General features: G+C 34.9%; 2 protein-coding genes across 2 annotated transcripts; both read left to right on the top strand.

The window, feature by feature from the left end:
• The first annotated feature begins 2,640 nt into the window (after window positions 1–2,640).
• On the top strand, window positions 2,641–8,139 carry LOC104114991 (probable purple acid phosphatase 20). The gene is made up of 5 exons (XM_009625554.4): window positions 2,641–2,985; window positions 5,417–5,711; window positions 6,452–7,026; window positions 7,620–7,708; window positions 7,804–8,139. The coding sequence occupies exons 1-5, from the start codon at window positions 2,842–2,844 to the stop codon at window positions 7,982–7,984; spliced, it is 1,284 nt and encodes a 427-aa protein (XP_009623849.1). The 5' UTR covers window positions 2,641–2,841; the 3' UTR covers window positions 7,985–8,139.
• Window positions 8,140–9,941: 1,802 nt separating this feature from the next.
• Window positions 9,942–14,240, top strand: LOC108948295 (uncharacterized). Its single transcript, XM_070181162.1, has 8 exons — window positions 9,942–10,728; window positions 10,835–11,667; window positions 11,894–12,084; window positions 12,431–12,951; window positions 13,018–13,219; window positions 13,363–13,424; window positions 13,533–13,678; window positions 13,815–14,240. The coding sequence occupies exons 1-8, from the start codon at window positions 9,942–9,944 to the stop codon at window positions 14,238–14,240; spliced, it is 3,168 nt and encodes a 1,055-aa protein (XP_070037263.1).
• Window positions 14,241–19,259: the final 5,019 nt, after the last annotated feature.

Here is a 19,259-nt window from a genome sequence, read left to right as displayed (position 1 = left end):
CTCTACTCACGCTCCAGTTTGTTAAAAATAGCAAATGGGACGAATGCCCTCTTTTATAAATCTGCCAAGGCAGCTTTCGGAACTGGGCTTCGATCGTGGCTTCGATCGTGGCCCTCGAGCCTACACCTCAATCGTGGCTTCGGTCACAGGCTCGAGTCTGGGCCTTCGGTCATGGCATCGAGCTGGTCCTTCGATCATGGCCTCGATCCTGGCATCGAGCCTGGGCCTTCGATCATGGCCTCAATCATGGCATCGAATCTGGGCCTTCGATTAGTGGCCTTCGATCATGGCCCTCAAGCCTTGCCTTCGATCATGGCTCTCGAGCCTGCCTTCGATTATGGCTCTCGAGCCTTGCCTTCGATCCTCGGCTCGATTTTTGGGCTCGACTTCTGGCCTTCAATTTTTGGGCTCGACTTCTGGGCTCGATTGCTCAGCAGAAGAAAATTTGCAGCAGCTGTTTAAGTCCCTTTTTTATCCGTTAACCATCCGAAACTCACCCGAGGCCCTCGGGACCTCAACTAAATACACCAACAAGTCCTAAAATATCATACAAACTTATTTGAAACCTCAAATCACATCAAACAACGCAAAAATCACGAATCATGCTCCAATTCAAGCTTAATGAAACTTAGAATTTCCAACTTCTACATTCGATGTCGAAACCTATCAAATCAAGTCCGATTGACTTCAAATTTTGCACATAAGTCATAAATGACATAACGGAGCTATAAAAAATTTTGGAACTGGATTCCGACCCCGATATCAAAAATTCAACTCCCCGGTCAAACTTCCAAACTTTAAATTCCTATTTTAGCCATTTCAAATCTAATTTCACTACGGACTTCCAAATAAAATTTCGATCACGCTCCTAAGTCCAAAATCACTATACAAAACTGTTGGAATCATTAAAATTCTATTTCGGGGTCGTTTGCACATAATTCGACATCCGATCACTAGTTGAACTTAAACTTTTAATTTTTTTATCAAAATTTCATATCTCGGGCTAGGGACCTCGGAATTTGATTCTGGGCATACGCCAAAGTCCCAAATCACGATACAGACCTACCGAAACTATTAAAACACTGATCCGAGTCTGTTTGCTCAAAATGTTGACCAAAGTCAACTCAGTTGAGTTTTAAAGCTCTAATTCACATTTTAATCCATTTTTCACATAAAAACTTTCCGAAAAATTTTACGGACTGCGCACGCAAGTCGAGTAATGATAAATAGTGCTTTTCGAGGTTTTAGAATACAGAATTAATTATTAACTTTAAAGATGACATTTTAGATCATCACAATAAGATTATGTAAGATATAAATTGATTCGAGCGGTCACTAGGGACTTCGAGGTTTATATTCTAAGTTGGACATTTTCTGTATCTTAATTTCCATTCTGAATTTAAGATTTACTTTTGAATTGATTGAATTTTTCAAAGGATAATTAATGGAGCTTTCCAATTTATAAGAAGGAATATTGAAGTACAATTTTCAAACAGCCAGACTTTTTTATAGCAGTCATCTTTTATAAATACATTTTACTATAGTGGCTAAATCATTTTTGAACCAAATATTCATGTCTCGTTTATTTCAGACATTTTTTCTGTTATTTCAGGTATTTTTTGACTGCTATATACACATAAGTTTATATGTATGTGATCATTTTACTATTCATTATAAAAATCATATATGTTGCTAATATATTCACTAATCGGACTCATAAAACAGTATCTTGAACTGCAATTATAAACCTTTTTTGATAAACTTATATATATGACTTTACCATATATATATAAGTGAAATTCATTGATATTATTTTCAAAAGAGTTCTTCCGAAACATATCCAGAAGATTCATTTCTGTGTTTTAAGTGTCACCTGTCTAAGTTGGCCACGTGTGATTATGACATCCGTCCTAAAAAGACAAATTTGATAAAACATGTAACATAGGAACAGCCCATGAGAGTTGTGAATTCTTGAAATTCGCCTTCAATTTCTTCTAATCCATACTTTAACAAGCTTCAACTAAACTCAATATTTTCGATATAAAATATACTACATATCTATGGGGACGAAGCTAAGTAGAGGAGAGAAATTCACCTTCGTTGGTAAATTACTCTATAAAAATAGAACAAAATGATATTTTTTGTTATATGCAAAGAAATTTGGGAAGGGAAGTTCGAGCAATGGTAAAGTTATTTGCGTGTTAGTTATAGGTCACGAGTTCGAGTTATGAAAGCAGTCACTAATGACTACTTTAAGATAGACTATCTATATCATACTCCTTAAGGTGTGATCACTCCCTGAACCCTGTGTAAAGACGGATTACTTTATGTATCGAAGTGCCCTCTTTGCGTTGGAAGTGTTGAATCCCGTTGACATGATATTCTTCTATAGTTGTACAGGCGATTCAAAAGTGTTTTTGTTTACAAGATCAAATGACAATATATGATATTCTAATTATTATTTTTTTTGAATCTTTGTTGTATAAATTTTTGGTTTTGTTATATTAGATATTTAGGCAAAAAAATTATTAAACTTCAATAAATATAAAATATTAAATTTATTAATTCAAAAATATTGTATATTATTGCATACACATCGGTTCCAAAATAACTACACAACTTAGTCAAAACATGAAACATAGTTAGAGGAACTACATATGAGAGTTGAATAAGATTTTCGTAATCGTGAAATCCTAGAAATTCACCTTCATTTTCTCTTACCGCCACCCCCTAAACACTGATCCTTATATAAATACACTTATTATTGGCCTTTTCATTCATATTCCCATAGAAATTTCTATATATATCTCCTTCTACTTTTCCCCTCTCAAATTTATTGCCATGGCTGATGTTAAGGTTCTGCTGCTGTTTGTATTAGCAATAAGCTTAGCCATTGATTGTTCAGTTTCATATGATAGACCAAAAGCAAGGAACTCCATCTTTGTATCTTTATCTGATGATCTTGATTCTTCTTCTCCCCAACAGGTAATTAATATTAACCCCTCATTTCAATTCCATTATTATCACTCCCTAAGATATGTGTTTTCCTATGTAATTATCAAAATCTTGTTATAGTAAATTCATTTTATTTTTAGTAGTGACAAAGATTTGAACTTTGTTCGTCGTAATTGCTATCTCGGTACTTTTATATGTGATTTAAAATTTTGACATTTGCAAGAATTGCTTCGGAAGTGGGTGAACTTGATTTTTTGACGTAGTTTGTCTCATAGGCAAAACTTCAAGTTTAATAAGTGTTGTGCAAGGGGGTCAAAAATTAACACCGTCTAGTTTCAAAGTCATTGGGTAAAATTTTCTGAGTATTTAATGACATAATTGTAAGATATTTGACTAGATTATATGTATCTCTTCCTTAAAGGAGTGATTAGTTACCATATACTTTCTTGAAGTCATAAGGTTGGAATTAAAATGCCAAATATTTTGGAATTTGTTTTTTGAATTAAGGAACACATAAAAAGGACGAAAGTAGTACATTGGGTTTGTTAACGTTGTATACAATTGTAGATTCCAAGATTTAGCAAGTGCTGTTCCATTAGTTGTCAGCCTTCGTACATTGGCTTCATCGAAAATTACAAGAATTTGGTGTCAGTAGATTTAATTTACTGCTCTCCCGTCGTGGTTAATTTATTTTTTTATTTTGGTTCAAAATAAATATATATTTATATAATTAAAAAAAAATTAATTTAATTTTTTAAAATTATACTTATGTACATATCTCTAAAAAGTCTTTTACTCCTCACATTAACTATATTGCAACATTTAATTAAGGATAGTTTAGTCACACTAATTATTTTTATCTAAAATTTTATATTTCTTTAATGGGTGTACCCAAAGCAAATTGATCACTTATTATGAACCGAACGGAGTATACTTAAATAGTCATTGTGTTCACTTTCTAAGGCACCAACTTGGGCGGTGCGTCTAATTGAGGAGGTTGAGCTAATTAATATATATCATATTCACCGTCTAGCCTAACATGTTCATTTAAAAAAAAAATTGGAATTACTGACCAGCTCCGTCACTAATCTATTAAATTGTCCGTAACTAATATAATTTCTTAATAATCTATCACTAATTCATCGCTAAATAGGAGGAGCAACCGATTTTTCCGTTTAGCGCTACTTCCTGTTTTTTTTAGTGGTGGAGATAGTTTACTTCTATGTTAACTTGACGATGTGTGTATATATTTTCATTTATTCTCTTTTTATTTCTATTCAATTGTCCTTGGTACAAGTTATTGTTAAGTTTGGTCAACGAGATAGTAGGCCACCACTAAATATGTTTGAAAATGACTAAACTAAAAAATAAAAATATCAAAGCAATTTAATCTGTATTTGTTCAATAGTATTCTGTTACGAACAAATTCATAACCCTACTTTTCTGTCGGTCCAATGACACAAAATTACAAAATTTTAAGTCCTTTCCATTTTAAACAGCAACTAGAACACTGACTCTTAATTCAAGAACAAATGAATATTTGAAACTAATTTTATTTTGCAAGATCAATACTTTCTATTGTAGATATAAGTAAATTACTACACTTTCTTAACAATACAAATTTTTAGTGAGTTAGATTCACACAATTCAACATGATATTAGTGAAACAAAAGCTCTTAGGTCTCATTGGGACTTTCATGTTCTTAAGAGTAGCCCGCTGCACGAAATATCTCGTATTCACGCAAGATCCGGAAAAGAACCTCACCCAAAGGGTGTGTTGTAGGTAGTCTTAAGTTGCTCCAATACGGCAGTTCAGGTGCCGCACCCGTCTCGATGCGATACTAGTATGGGTGTGGGTATGAGATCCGTATTGGATATGGTCAAATAATTTTGGGTACTTTGATCATGACGGATGAAAAAAATTCGATACGAGATATAATAGCATAAACTAGGATAGAAAATAGCATACCTTATGTAGGAAATCAATCATTTACTTATCTACAACGTGAGAATAAAAAAGAAATCAGCACTTTATAAGTTATAGAGTACGTAAGTATTGCTCAGAATTCCTCGTAATATAGAGATTTTTTTATTTTTTTATTTTTTTAGTTATTTTTAGCTGGATTCTCGCACCTATATCTGTACTAGGGTCTCCCAAATCTTAGAATTTACATCTCGAAGGATCCGTACCCGTGTGGGACATCTGCACTCGTGTACGAGCAGCTTAGAGGCAACCTACCTTGATGCAAGCATCAGTGGTTGATTCCACGGCTCGAACTCGTAATTTATAGACTACTTTCATGTTCTTAAAATGTGAAAAGAAAAAACAAGTGAGCACAAGAGTTAGGATTTATAGAAACCTAATGCAAATCCCTAAAATAAAACGTTCTGATATATTGTCTAATAGTTTAAACTTTTAGACGGCGATTAGTACTACAACTTTAGCCATCTCCACTTTTAGGTGCATATTTCCATGGTTGGAGAAGACAAGATGAGGATTTCATGGATAACCGAAGACTCCGGCACGCCGGCGACGGTGCAGTACGGTACAACTCCGGGAAGCTACCCATTTTCAGCAAATGGGGAAACCACATCATACAAATATATTTTGTACAAGTCGGAGGAAATTCATAATGTTGTTATTGGGCCTTTGAAGCCCAATACCAATTACTATTACCGTTGTGGCCCAGATTCAAGCCCCGAGTTCAGTTTCAAAACCCCTCCAGCTGGATTTCCCATCAAGTTTGCAGTTATAGGTACTAGCCCTACCTGAATTAATTTTAGTCTTCTTGACACATATAACTCGCCGAATTTACTGTTTAATTTTCCTAGTTAACTGTACAAAATTATATATGCAGTCAAATCTCTCTATAACAACCTTGTTTACTCCGGATATTTTTGGCTGCTATAGTGAAATGCTGTTATAGAGAACACATATTATAAAATAACATGAAATATTGGTTCCAAAGAAAACGTGGATGGTATAGTAAAATGTTGTTATAGAGAATAAATATTATAACATAACATGAAATATTAGTTTTCCCAAAGAGAACTTGGATGTTATAGTGAAGTGTTGTTATAGAGGATGACTATTATAAAGGAATTAGATTGTATATTATACATACATTATACAAACATATTATATATATATGTCGACTACTTTTAGTTTAAGCGGTCGGTTGTACAACTATTAGGTTAATTCTTCTTAATTTTACCCACTTTAATAAATATTTATACTTAGTTTTAAGTTATAGCATGTAACATACTGTATTATTCAGTATATCATTTTACACTTATTTAGCTGGTTAGTGGCAACTGATTTTTAAATAACTTGATTGTATAATAATTCTTTATACTGCCAGCATAAGTAACTCAAAATGGGATGGAGGAAGCTGTATAATATGATATGCATGGCCTTTTTTTATGCTCATATTCGAGTGTATTAAGATTTTACGATTAAGCTAAGTAGTAAATATATATAGTATATGAATTACAGGTGACTTAGGGCAAACTGATTGGACAACATCAACTCTTGATCATATTGCAAAATCAAATTACGACATTTTGTTATTGCCCGGGGACTTATCGTACGCGGACATGGTCCAGCCACGATGGGACTCGTTTGGCCGGTTGGTTGAACCGCTCGCGAGCCAACGGCCGTGGATGGTGACTCAAGGCAACCATGAGATTGAGAAATTTCCAGTGGTTCATACCCAACCTTTTACTGCCTACAATGCAAGATGGCTAATGCCATTTGAGCAAAGTGGTTCAACTTCAAACTTGTACTATTCCTTTGAAGTTGCTGGAGTTCATATCATTATGTTGGGCTCCTATACTGATTTTGGGCCTGACTCGGCCCAATACAACTGGCTCGATACCGATTTGAAGAAAGTTGATAGAACAAAAACTCCATGGTTGGTTATTCTTTTACATGCACCATGGTATAATTCTAACACTGCTCATCAAGGAGAGCTTGAATCTTATGGTATGAAATCATCTATGGAGGATTTACTTTTCGAGGCTCGTGTTGATATCGTTTTTGCCGGGCACGTTCACGCCTATGAGAGATTTGTAAGCTTCTTTTTCACTCTTAGATCTCTTTATTTTTCTTTCTTGATGATCACTAGGATTCCGAGAGTCTATCGGAAACAACCTCTCTATCTTCTCAGAGTAGGGGTAAGGTCTGTGTACACACTACCCTCCTATACCCTACTAGTGGGATTCTACTAGGTTTGTTGTTGTTGATGATGATCACTAGGATGCCGAGAGTCTATCGAAAAAAAACTCTCTACCTTTCCAAGGTAGGGGTAAGGTCTGTGTACACACTACCCGTCCCAATCTCCACTTGTGGGATTCCATTGGGTTGTTCTTGTTGTTGATGATGATGATCACTAGGATGCCGGGAATCTATCGGAAATAACCTCTCTGTCTTCCCAGGGTAGCGTAAGGTCTGTTACACACTACCCACCCCAAATCTCACTTGTGGGATTTCAAAGGATCTATTGTTGTTGTTGATGATCACGAGGATAGCTTCTTGACAAAATAATCACCTCTAATATGTAGAATATCTTGAAATGGCTATCAATTTCATCACAAAAAGTATGTTACTGTGAGAAGATTTCCTGACAATTAATCCTTTTTTTGTGTTTTAATTCATGATATAGACTCGACTTTACAAAGACAATGCTAATAATTGTGGTCCAGTATACATCACAATTGGAGATGGTGGTAATAGGGAAGGCCTCGCTAGCAAGTAAGTTCGGCCCACAAAGTATTCCGCGTTTCATTTTCTTATTTCATTTTTTGCGCGTAGAAATATATTGACCCTTTTTATTGATCAATTAATAGGTATATAGATCCTCAACCAAAAATTTCACTATTCAGGGAGGCAAGTTTTGGACATGGAGAATTTGATGTGGTAAATGCAACTCATGCAAAATGGACATGGCATAGAAATGATGATGATGAAGCTGTCGTTGCTGATACTATTTGGATAACAAATCTTGCTTCTAATTCCCCTTGTAAATGATAAAGTAACATTCAAACTGAAACAAAATGCTCCCCACCCAATACTTGTGAGATTATAGACTTGGAAAAGAATTTAAAATTCGAAGTGATGATAATATACTTCAAGTTTCAAGTCCAGGAAAAAAGGACCAGCTCAGTTTCAAACTTTGCTAAGAAGTTGCCTTTTTGTTATTTTGTTTATAATTAAATAGTTTAATTATAAAATAAAAAAGAATGATGGATCTCTATTGCATGTTTGCCATCCTAGGGTAAGGGTAAGACTGCGTACATCCTATATTTTCCAAACCCCATTTGTGGGAATCCACTGGATTGTTGTTGTAATAACAGATCTCTATCATTCTTTAAGGGGTTGTTTCATTACTAGGATGGGATAGATAAGGATATCTCATCGGATTATTTATCCCACCTTCTATATGAAATAGTTAACACTATTTTAGCACAAAATGGTTCAGCGGATTAAGTAATACCTATAACCAAATGCGGGATATTTTATCCTTGAATTGGGCTATCCCTTATCCTACCAACCAAACGACCCCTAATATTGTATCAAATTAAAGTTGTATTCGAATAATTAATTGTGAACCTATTAACTAAGACGAGCTACAAGCTAAGCTCATGCTGCAATGTTTTCATTTTTTTCTTGTGTTACTTCTAATGAGATTATTCTACTGTTTCATTATGCTTTTGCCTGTAGATAATCCAGTATACTACACTTATATGTCTCTTAAAATTCCAGCAGTATCCTTTAGCTTCGTGACAATGTCAATGTAAGTCAAATTAGATCCTCCATCCAATCCCTGTGTAGCTACATTCATTTGGATCAAATAATGGAGTATAGGCTTGACATATGTTAAGCTGTGGTCCTGTAAATAAGCAGCAAAGCTAATGTAAATGGACCTTTTTCAATTTGGCCAACAAAATGTTTGCTTAACATTATTATTCCAGAGTGAAAAGGAATAAAGAAATAGACAGCTTGATCCCTTTTCATCGTTCTACTGATCTTTCATACTGTTTTCCACGTCAATTACCTTACATAATGACAATACTTGTTCCGGAAGGTTAGGTACTATCGAAACAACCTCTTTAACTTGTGTAGGGGTAAGGTCTGTGTACACTTCACCCTCCCTAGATCCCACATGTGAGATCATACTGGGTATGTTGTTGTTGTTGCTGTTGTTATTTTAGAAGGCGACATCTTGTTTTGGTTACATGTAGTTTAAGACAGGAAAATTGGTACCATACGATTATTTTTAGAATTGAGAAATCCTTAGGGAGCCAGCTGGCACATGTTTAGAAACTGTTGGAGTTCCAAATCTATCTCAGCCCACTACATAGTTCAGTAAGCACAATAAGGGTGACCGGGCCCAATTGCAGCCTCCTTGACCCATTAGACTTAGTTTAATTATTCAATATGTACATTCTTTTGATGTAAATATATAAAGAGATCTATTTTTTATCTTGTACAGATTTTTCAATCACTCAATAATATCATTTTCTTTCTCCACACGCTTATCTATGTTCTTTCTAAAACCTAGGGTTTGCATCACACATTTCATCAAATCTAGCTTGAATATTGAATATTATCATGGTATCAGAGCAAGTAATTGACTAGCTCCGATCATTCTCGTTCGTTCCGATGTTACCCTTATCGGGTGATTCGACATTTTTGTTTGATTTTTTGGTGGCCATCTTACGACGTTCATGCGAGTTTTTGGGAGATATTTTTTTGACTGTTATGTTGTTGCAGTCTTCCTTTTTCGAGTTATTGTCAAAGTTTGGTAACTTCTCTTCATTCTCGTCTTTCGCTACTGCTTCCGTGCACTTGTGTGGGTTTTCGTCAGAATTTCACTCATTTTACTCGATTGTATTTGGTATGGGTGATTTTGTCTCAGTGAAATTGTTGTCTAATTATTTTGTGTGATAATCATAATCCGAATTTGCTTTAGTATAGTTGAAATATGGGATCTGTTAGGGATTATACTACTGTCAGCTCTTCCAACACCTCTTCTACTGTAGAACCATCTTATCCCTTATATTTGTACCCGTCTGACTCCCCTCGCACAGTATTGTTGACTAAATCATTTAATGATATGGGTTATGGAGGTTGGAGGAGTATGTTGATAGGTTTATCCTGCAAAAATAAATTAGGGATTATTAATGGGACGGTTGCTATACCAAATGAAAACTCTCTTCTGTTTGAACCATGGTGTCAATATAATGATATGGTGACTGCTTGGATATTAAATAGTTTAGAGACAAAAATTAGGGAAAGTGTTATGTACACCGAGTCTGCCCAAAAACCATGGAAGGAAATTGAGCAACGTTATAGAAAACCGAATGGTACTAAGCTCTTTCAAATCAGAAAAGGCCTTGCTTCCATCTCCCAAGGTTCTTCAAACATTGCTTCTTATTTTAATCGCATTAAGAAGCTTTGGGATAAGCTGGCGTATTCCATCTCATACCCAGAATGTAGCTGTGGATGTAAGAAGGCATTTCAGAAGTTGGAGGATGAACAAAAGGTGCATCAATTTCTTATGGGTTTGAATGCGGCTTATTCTGGTGTTCGGAGGAATATCTTACTCATGAAGCCGTTGCCTGACATTGATAGTGTCTATGCTATGTTAATTGAGGATGAGAGTCACGTAAAGGTTCAGCCCGCTACTCCAAGTTTCAGTTTTGATGCTTCTAATAAGGTGAATTTTGATGCTTCCAGAAAAGGGAATTCTAATATGGTGTGCAGATATTGTAAGAAGCCCGGGCATTTGATTGATAAACGTTACAAATTGCATGGATATCCCCCTTGTTCTAGCTCTAAATTCAAAAGACACAACAACTTATGCTCATGTCTCAGATCCATCTCGAGCAAGTGCGCCTGACAATCATGTTACTGAAGGATCTAAGGTTGTTCCACTCGATATTGGGGGCAATATTTTGTCAATAGAGCAATATGAACAGTTGGTTTCTTTGCTTCAACTGTCCAAGCAATCTTCCACTACTCAGGACCTTAGTGCTGCCTCTGCCAATTTTGCAGGTTTGATAAGTAGTGCTGATTTTAGTAATTGTATATCTCATACTTGCAATTTCTCTAAAGTAGATGATGGTTTGTGGATTATTGACTCTGGTGCTACTAATCACATGGCACCTCACAAATCTTTACTTACTGATATCATACCTCTACTTTTGTCTTACCTTGTAACTCTCCCAAATGGGTATAAGGTTAAGGTTACCTGTACTAGATCACTTTCTCTTTCTCCCACTATTTCTCTTCCTACTGTGTTATTGGTCCCTTCTTTTCACTATAATCTGATTTTTTTGCATCAATTGCTTCTTTATCTCAAGTGTAATGCTTTCTTTACTCCTGCTCTTAGTGCTTTGTTGCAAGGCCCTTTTCTGAAGAAGCCTCTGGTTCTTGGTATACTTCAGAAGGGGCTATACATTCTGCAATCTAATGCTTTTTGTGATTCTGGTTCTTCTACTCTCTTATCTGTAAATACCATAACTTCCAGTGTAAATAATTTGAATAAGAGCAGTTTTACTTCTTGTTCTTCTGTGTCTTCTCCTTCTGATATTGTTTTACATGGCTTTAATATTTATGTTGTTTCTACTTTGTCTGTTGACCATATGTGGCACTTGATATTAGGCCATGTTCATTTCACTAAAATAAACATATTCCCTGTCTTTCTGGTAAATTGCCTCAAAAGCAAACTTTTCTTTGCCATATTTGTCCTATGGCTAGGCAGCAAAGACTTCTTTTTCTTGAAAGTTCCATTCATTTTACTTATGTTTTTCAATTGATACATGCATATTTATGGGTCCCTATCACACTCAAACCTACAATGGCTTTAGATATTTTTTTACTATTGTGGATGACTTTACCAGGGATACATGATCTCACATTTTGTCTTTTAAGGCTAATGCCTTCACTGTTTTGAAATCTTTCATTCATATGGTTCATACTCAGTTTGATTCCCCTGTTAAAACTGTAAGATCAGACAATGCACTTGAGTTGGGTATTAGTTCTGAAGCTATTTTTTTTTCTTTTCTGCTCAAGGCATTATCCATCAAACTTCCTGCCCACACATACCTCAACAAAATGGTGTGGTATAAAGGAAGCACAAACATCTTCTTGAGACTGCTAGGGCACTCTTTTTTCAATCCAAATTGCATGTTAAGTATTGGGGTGAGTGTGTTTTAACAGCAACATATCTTATCAATAGGTTCCCCTCTCCTTTACTTCAACATAAATCACCTTTTGAACTTCTGCATGGACATTCTCCTTCCTTCACACATTTAAAGACTTTTGGTTGTTTATATTTTGCTGTTGTGCCTAAGCCCTATAGGGACAAGTTCAAGTCTAGGACAATTCCAGCTATTTTTATTGGCTATAGTACTTGAAGAAAGCTTATAAATTGCTAAACTTTTTCACTTTTGCTATTTTTCATTCAAGGGATGTAGTGTTTCATGAACATATCTTTCCTTACTCTAACTCCTCTGCTACTCACTTGTTCCCTCCTCCAGCTCCCTCCTCGCCTACTACTTCTCCCTTTTATGTCTCTTCTTCTCCATCTTCTCCTCCCTCTTCAGCTCCCAGTAGTTTTATTCCCTCTTTTATTCCTCCTAGCATCCCTACTACTTCTTCTCCACCTCTCAGAAGATCTGGTAGACCAACTCAAACTCCTTCTTATCTAAGTGATTATGTATGCACCTATGTTTCTGATTCCAAGGCTATTCCTTCTTCTTTCTCTGAGAGTTGCCAACTTGAGCCTCAATTCTATCATCAGGCTGCTTCAAATCCTGCTTGGCATGAGGTTATGATGAAGGAATTTCACGCTTTGGAGGCAAATAATACTTGGTCTATTGTGCCTCTTCCTTCAGGGAAGAAAGCTATTCCTTGTAAAAGGGTGTATAAGATAAAACAAAAAGTAGATGGTTCTATTGAAAGATACAAAGCTAGACTAGCCATTAGGGGTAATAATCAATAAGAGGGAGTGGATTTCACTGAGACTTTTTCTCTTGTGGTCAAGTTTACTACAGTTACATGTTTGTTGACTGTGGCTATTAAAAGAAATTGGGTTATTTTTCAATTGGATGTAAATAATGCTTTTTTGCATGGTGATTTGGACGAAGAGGTGTACATGAAGATACCCCTTGGTTTGATTGTCCAGTCCACTGATAATTCTACTCTTGCTTGTAAATTTCATAAGTCTCTTTATGGCCTTGGACAAGCTTCTAGGCAGTAGTATACTAAGATGTCTGCTACTCTTCAATCTAAGGGTTCTAACCTAGTTTAAATGATTACTCTTTGTTTACTAAGCTTTATGATGGTTGTTTGACTGTGGTGGTTATTTATGTTGATGATATTCTTGTGTCTGTGGACAGTATCTCTAAGATAGATGCTCTTAAAAGATTTTTGGATTCCCAATTCAAGATCAAAGATCTTGGTGAGATACATTATTTTCTTGGGCTTGAGGTTGTCAAGCAGTCCTCTGGTTTCCTTACCAACTAGCAGAAGTTTCTCCAGGACCTTCTATTAGATTTCTATGGTTCAGATGTTACCCTTGTGGTGTCTCCCCTTGATCCTCATATTAAGTTGTCCTCTGAGGTTGGGGACTTGTTAAATGATCCTTCATTGTATAGACGGCTCTTAGGCAAACTGAATTTCTTGCAACACACTAGGCCAGACATTTCTTTTACGGTTCAACACCTAAGTCAATTCATGTCAGACCCTAGATTGCCCCATTTGGATGTTGCGTACCATGTTCTTAGGTACTTGGTTGGCACTCCAACTTTGGATATTTCTCTCTCTAATTCTCCTGATTTTGATCTCAAAGGATATTGTGACTCTGACTAGGCCGGTTGTGCTGATTCCAGTCGGTCAGTCAGTGGTTTTATTTTTGTTTCTTGGTGGCTGTCCTATTTCATGGAAATCTAAAAAGCAACCAATTATTGCTCTCTCTTCTGATGAAACAGAATATAGAGCCCTTAGGTTGCTAGTTGCTGATGTTGTTTGGGTTGTTCGACTATTAAGTGAGTTTGGTCTTGCCAATTTGGTTCTTGTTAAGGTTTATTGTGATAGTCAGTCGGCTATCCACATTGTCAAGAATCTTGTCTTCCATGAACGGACTAAACACATAGAGGTCGATTGCCATTTTGTTATGGATGCTTTAAAGTCTAGACTTATCAGTTTACATTCTACTTCAACTTCTTCTCAGATTGTTGATGTTTTTACCAAGTCTTTGCTAGGTGTTCAACAATAGAACTTCATTTCCAAGCTTGGAATGGGTTCCCCTTCTAACTTGAGGGGGACTGCTCGAATTCCAGATCTGTCTCAGCCCACTACAGACTACAGAGTTCAGCAGTACCAATAAGGGTGATCATGCCCAATTGCAGCCTCCTTGACCCATTAGACTTAGTTTAATTATTCAATATGTCCATTCTTTTGATATAAATATATAAAGAGATCTATTTTTTTTACCTTGTACAGATTTTTCAATCACTCAATAATATCATTTTCTGTCTCCACATGCTCATCTATGTTCTCTCTAAAACCTAGGGTTTGCATCACACATTTCATCAAATCTAGCTCGAATTCTGAATGTTATCAGAAACTCGGTGAATAATTGGGCTTGCGCCTTTACTATTTTTCACTTAACTACTAAGTTTTTTATTGCAGCAAAGTTTGAACATCATCGTACGTTGAAGGTTGAGTGATCATCCGACCCTATAAATTTCGGTAAAAATCTAATATATGTACGTACCTCGAAACTTCGGCAAAATCTTGTATTGTGATTTTTAACGGAGGTGATACGAAGTACCAATGCGGTTAGGCATGTATATCTCAAGCACAAACAGGATAACATATATCTATTTCTTTTCTTCCTAATATCCACATCGATCAAGCAGAGGAGTTGCAGTTATCTTTTGGCACTTTATGATGATTTCACACAATGAACCAAAAATTTCTCATTGTTATCACCACATGATTCCTTTTATGAAAAGATTGAGAGTATATATATATATATATATATATATATATATATATATATATATATATATATATATATATATATGAGAAAAATCGTGTAGAATTAACCCACCGCGGATAATATCACGTTATGTTAAAAGTATTTTTGGGTTGATTTAGCCCAACAATTGATATCTGAGCCCAGACTCGGGGGGCCAATATGGCAATGGCAAACATTGCGGGGCTCGATTTGCTTACCCTTACGAGCTTAGAGATGTGCAACAAGAAAAAGCCAGTTGTAGGATTCGGTTGCCATAATACTCTAACAATGTGGGTGGCACACAATGAATCTTGAAAATTGACTCGTAGATCATAGTAATGGGCTAGTTCAAAGGGAGACCCGTGGATCGTGGTAGTAGGCCACATGGAACTTAGTTTGAAGTGGGAGATTGTTGGGTGCGAACAAAGTTTCGCATTAGTAACTGAAATGATTAGGAGCTTATATAGCGTAGAGATCTCTTAATAGTGTACGTCTTTTGAGGAAATCAGTACATACTTGTTCTAAAGCGAACAACAACCCATGTTAAGAATATCTTTGGACAGGTTATACCCAACAAAACCATCTAAAAGCAAATAAATATTGCCTCCAAATCCTAAAATTTAAAACAAAAAATAGTATTACGTTATGATAGATTTTTAAATGAATGTTGGTGGAACTAAATGCATATTCCGAACTTAACTGGTGATCTCAGTAATGAAATCTAACAGTGCTGTAAAAAATAATTAAACATGATGAAAAATGTTGGAGAAAAGGTAGACATAAGACAGGCAAAAAGTTCATTAAAATAAAGATTAATTAGGGCTTTGACACCAATAGCATCTCTATCTAATTTCCTTCTAATAAAGTAGTTCAGCTTAGATTAAGTGGACCAAACATTAATTAAGTTTCTCTTTTAACTACCTTAATAGATTTGTGGTCCATCAATCTTCACAATTTTTTTCTTCAAGCAAATTCTAATCCAAATATGGAAAATTGATATCATCACTAATCATGAATCATGTTTAGTTAATACTTTTATAACATTAACTTGTTTTTATGATGATAACTTTTTTATCATTTACTCAATACTAAAGTTGGAATAATCTTAAAACTTGCTGAAAAATGTATGATTAAGAGGAGTAAATTGTCCCTTTCTAGAGTTTGAGGGGTAGCTTGTCCCAATATATTAACTTTGAGGGGTAAAATTGATTAGCCAAATCCTGATTTCGTTTTGCTTCTCCCGATCATCGAACCTGATCGACTCGACTCTTTTCACTTCCCTCGAGCCTGTCACTTCATTTCGTTCTTCTCTGTACCTCGCGTGAATAAAGACACGCGATCGGCCCGACTTTTCCTAATGTCTCCCACTGGCTTTTCTCTTTTACGGGTTTGGATTTTTTGCGTTGTTTTAGTCGTCGTGGTCGATTGGACCCGGTCCTCTCATACAAAGGAAAGGTCCTTTCAATACTTTAACGCCCATAGTGCATATGGATCGAACTGTCTCACGAAGTTCTGAACCAACCTTATGTACCGCTTTAATGGATTACCATCCAATTCATTAATTCATTGATCAATTAATATTGTATCAGAAAAAATAAATTGTTAATAGGATACTGTTCATGCTAACAAAGGTTGGTAATTATGTGGAAGCAGTAATGTAACAAATCAAGTATATTAACATAATTACCAACATCTTATTCTGTCTTCCATACCACTTTTAACTTTTGCAGTCTTCGAGATACTCTTCTCATCATTATCACTCACTTTTCAAGGACCAAATTCAATCTTTTCCTCTAGTTCCAAAATAATAATAAATAAATAAGAAGAAAAGAACAAAGAAACAATTTCATGATCTTTCGATGTTGAAATCTAAGCCATCAGATCAAAGATCTAGTTTTGAATTTGATGGCTGATGTGGCAAATGGGCTGTTTAGGCGGATCATGATAGGCTGACTCATTAAATGGGTTATTGCTCAATCCTGTCCAAAGTTTACTTGTGTTTAGATGGGTTGAGTCAAGATGAGCTAAACAATGGGTTGTAACCTAACTTTCCCAAATTGACCAAAATATTTGCAATATTCTCAACTTTTAAACAAGCATATATAAAAATTATCTTATATTTTGAAATAAATGTCAATTCATGCCGAATGATTTCTTTCCTCAATTTGGATTTAAAATTTTATTAATAATAACATTGATCAGAATAATAAAAAAAAGTAGCAAAATTAGAATTTTTCACCCACCCCAACCCACCTCCCACCACCCCAACCCTCATCCTAAATAAAAATATTATTTAGAATACTTTATTTTAATATTGTAAATAGAATATTTTCTTTTCATTTCAACAAAATGAATATTTTCTTTTTATGATATAGAAAAAATATTTTCTTTTATTTCAAAAAAAAGAATGCTTTTTTTTCATGGTGTAGAAAAGGTATTTTTCTTTTTCACAAAATGAGTACTTTCTTTTCATGTTGTAGAAAAATATTTTCTTTTGTTTCAACAAAAAGAGTGCTTTCTTTTCTTATTGTAGAAAAAAATATTTTCTTTTAATGTTGTAGATAGAGTATTTTCCTTTTCATTTCAACAAAATAAAAAATTTCGACATTATTTTTTGTCAATAATAGTTAGTCAAATAAATCATTCGGCATTATGAAAAGAAAGTACTTATTTTGTTGAAATGAAAGAAAATATTTATTCCACGTCATGAAAAAAAATATTCATTTTGTTGATATAAAAAAAATACTTTTTCTACATCATGAAAAGAAAGTACTCTAAATAATATTTTCATATATTAAGGGTGAGGGATCGAGGATAGGGGTGGGATTGGGTGGTGCGTGGGTGAGAGTGGGGGGTAGGGTAGGGATGGGGTGGGGTAAGGGTGGTGGGTGAGGTGGTGGGGACTGGTGGAGATGGGGAAGGTTGAAAAAAAGTTTTATAAAATATTTTCTCTTCTCTTGATACGAAAAATATTTTTCACCAATTGGAGAAAAACGAATTCATAAAGAAAATATTTTTCAAACATTTAAACTAACAAAACATGAAAAATTAGAAAATATTTTCTAGAACGTGGGTCAAGATAGGACTTTAAGATTGAGCATTTCCATGGGTCAAAGTTGGGCATCATCATGAATCCATTTAGGTTGATAATTTTTGATGGGTTAACTTGGGCTAGCCCAAAACAGCCTATCGTCAAAATTATTCCAACCCAAACCCATTAAAACTTGGATGGGTTGGACGGGTCAAATGAGTTTGGGTTAGTTTTGCCGCCCCTAGTACCAGCCCACACAACTTGGAAATTTAACCCTAGTATTCATTTACAATGTAATAAGGGTTCATTTGGTTCAAAAGAGGATTATCTAGGGGTTAACAATGATCAATAGAACTATAATTACAGGAAAATATAGCATGTAGCAAAAAATTTGATTCTTTTTATCTTTGAGTCGGATATTTCTGAAGTATAAAGGGCGTCATATCATTTCATGGCGGATTAACGAATTAATATATAGATTAAGTTAGATTTATAAACTTGGGATTCTTTTGGTTCCAAAGAGGATTATCCAGGGGTTAACAATGACCAATATAACTACAATTCCAGAAAAATATGAGATTTAGTAGAAAATTGGATTCGTTTTTATCTTTAGATAGGATATTTTTGAAGTGCAAAAAAAATTTGTAAAATCTCATGGCAAATTGGCGAATTGTTGCGTTAAGCTGGATTTATAAACTTGGGATTGTTGTCCCACGTACAATATGGGATAGCTACTACTAAGATTTTGATATAAAAGTTATACTGATATTAGCTAGTATCTGTAATTAAATATGTGATAAATGCAATCTTAAAATTCTATTTAGTATCCCAATTCCCGGAATCAAACGACCCTTAAAAGTATTACACTACTAGTATAGTTAACTTGGTATATATAAAAAAACAAAAAACATTGGTCCCATGGGCGTTCAATATCCGCTTTAGGTCTCAACTAATTTCGTAAGGTTCATTAAAGAAAAAAGCGCTTTTTATTATGAATATCTTTATTTTCAAGGCTCGAACGAGACGATTGATTAAAGATAGAGAATCATACTCTTTGTGATATTTCAAGTTACTAATTTTACTTATTACAAAATATCTGAATATATTTAGTGTAAAAACAATTACACACTATCCATATAAAAATTGAACTCTAAATTTTACAAAGTAATAGGTCCCACAAAATCAGTGCCTCAAGAAATAATAATAATAATAATAAAAATGAGTAGCAAATATAAACACTC

The sequence above is a fragment of the Nicotiana tomentosiformis genome, chromosome 7, assembly GCF_000390325.3.
Source record: "Nicotiana tomentosiformis chromosome 7, ASM39032v3, whole genome shotgun sequence".
NCBI lineage: Eukaryota > Viridiplantae > Streptophyta > Magnoliopsida > Solanales > Solanaceae > Nicotiana > Nicotiana tomentosiformis.
This window is presented reverse-complemented; position numbering and strand designations above follow the sequence as displayed.